The sequence below is a fragment of the Helianthus annuus genome, chromosome 3, assembly GCF_002127325.2.
Source record: "Helianthus annuus cultivar XRQ/B chromosome 3, HanXRQr2.0-SUNRISE, whole genome shotgun sequence".
NCBI lineage: Eukaryota > Viridiplantae > Streptophyta > Magnoliopsida > Asterales > Asteraceae > Helianthus > Helianthus annuus.
In genome coordinates this window covers 6732447-6733783 of record NC_035435.2, presented here as the reverse complement: position 1 = coordinate 6733783, position 1337 = coordinate 6732447, and the positions used below count along the sequence as shown (strand labels likewise).

At 37.2% G+C, this 1337-nt stretch overlaps 1 protein-coding gene across 1 annotated transcript in view; it reads right to left on the bottom strand.

Annotated features, from left to right (window-relative positions):
• Positions 1-336: 336 nt before the first annotated feature.
• Positions 337-1337, bottom strand: part of LOC110931219 — a 45708-nt gene continuing 44707 nt past the window's right edge. The window contains exon 5 of the mRNA XM_035987948.1: positions 337-1275. Within this exon, the coding sequence (XP_035843841.1) occupies positions 337-1275 (939 nt within the window). The remainder of the gene's footprint in view (positions 1276-1337) is intronic.

Sequence of the window (1337 nt, the reverse complement as noted above, 5' to 3'; positions counted from 1 at the left end):
CGCTCGAACTACCTATGGCCTATTTATAGTGTTCTGATTTCGCTTGAACATGCTCAAGCGGAATCACCATTCAAGCGAAATCTCTTAACTTGACTACTCAAGCGGAATAGCATATATCTGATTTCGCTTGAAATTGCACATGTTACTTTCAAGCAGAATCACCCTAAAATACACATAAATCTCCTATTTTCTCGAACAACGTGCCCTGATCTAACATATCTAGAGTAAGACTCGATACAAGACGAAGTCGACAGATGCATGCACTAACAATTTCCTAACAACAGTTCCTCCATTATACCCAACAGACATTGCCAGGTTGACAGATGTTTAGTATCATCATAGATTTTGTAAAACTTCTTTGTAAACCATGTTAGTAGTGGTTATACAAACTCGTTTCTCTTTATCACAAATCAAAACTTTCAACCCCTTCCTACTTTTTACTCTAGATACAGCAACATAGAGCTGGCCATGACTAAACACTGGACGTGGAAGATATAAACCAACACGCTCCAATGATTGTCCTTGACTTTTATTTATTGTCATAGCAAAACACAGTGAAAGTGGGAATTGTCTTCGAGAAATCTTCACTGGTATTCTTTTATCAGAAGGTGTCATCTTCAGTCTTGAAATCAAAGTATGATGACCTATATTAGTCCTTGTGATAATTTTTGCTTCAATCACAACTTTTCCGAGCCTCGTGACTTGTAAACGTGTACCGTTACACAATCCATTTGCCTGATCAATGTTTCCGAGTAACATCACTGGAGCACCAAGTTTCAGTACTAATTTATGGTTAGGTAAACCAGATAAACGAAGTATGTTTAACACATCAGGAGGAAACAATGCCATATTAAGCTCTGAATCTTCCTCAGATTGGCATAAACTATCTGAACTAAAATAAACATTTTCTTCACTAGGCAGACTCTCTAACAACTCTTTATTTATTGAATCCACTACTTCATTAGTTGGAGCAAGAATCGCTCTTTGTTGGAAATACGTTAAATCCCACAAAAACTTATTCATGTCCGGATATGTAAATGAAATGAGAGAAGAAATAGGATTTACTTGGTCATGAATAAGTAAATCATCTGGTATTTCAATATCTATCTCACCATCATTTTCTTCACCAAGCAGACCATCACCAAGCTTTAAAATCCATTCTCCAAATTCCTTTATTTCTTTCAAATCTGCTTCCTGACAACCAACTCTTAATCTCAACTTCAAATCCCGATGAATAATCGAGCTCCGATGACACGCATCAACCGCCAACAAAATCTGCACAATCCACCGTTTAATCTCACAAACACTCAACCCATTTTCCTTCTTGGCTCGTCTCA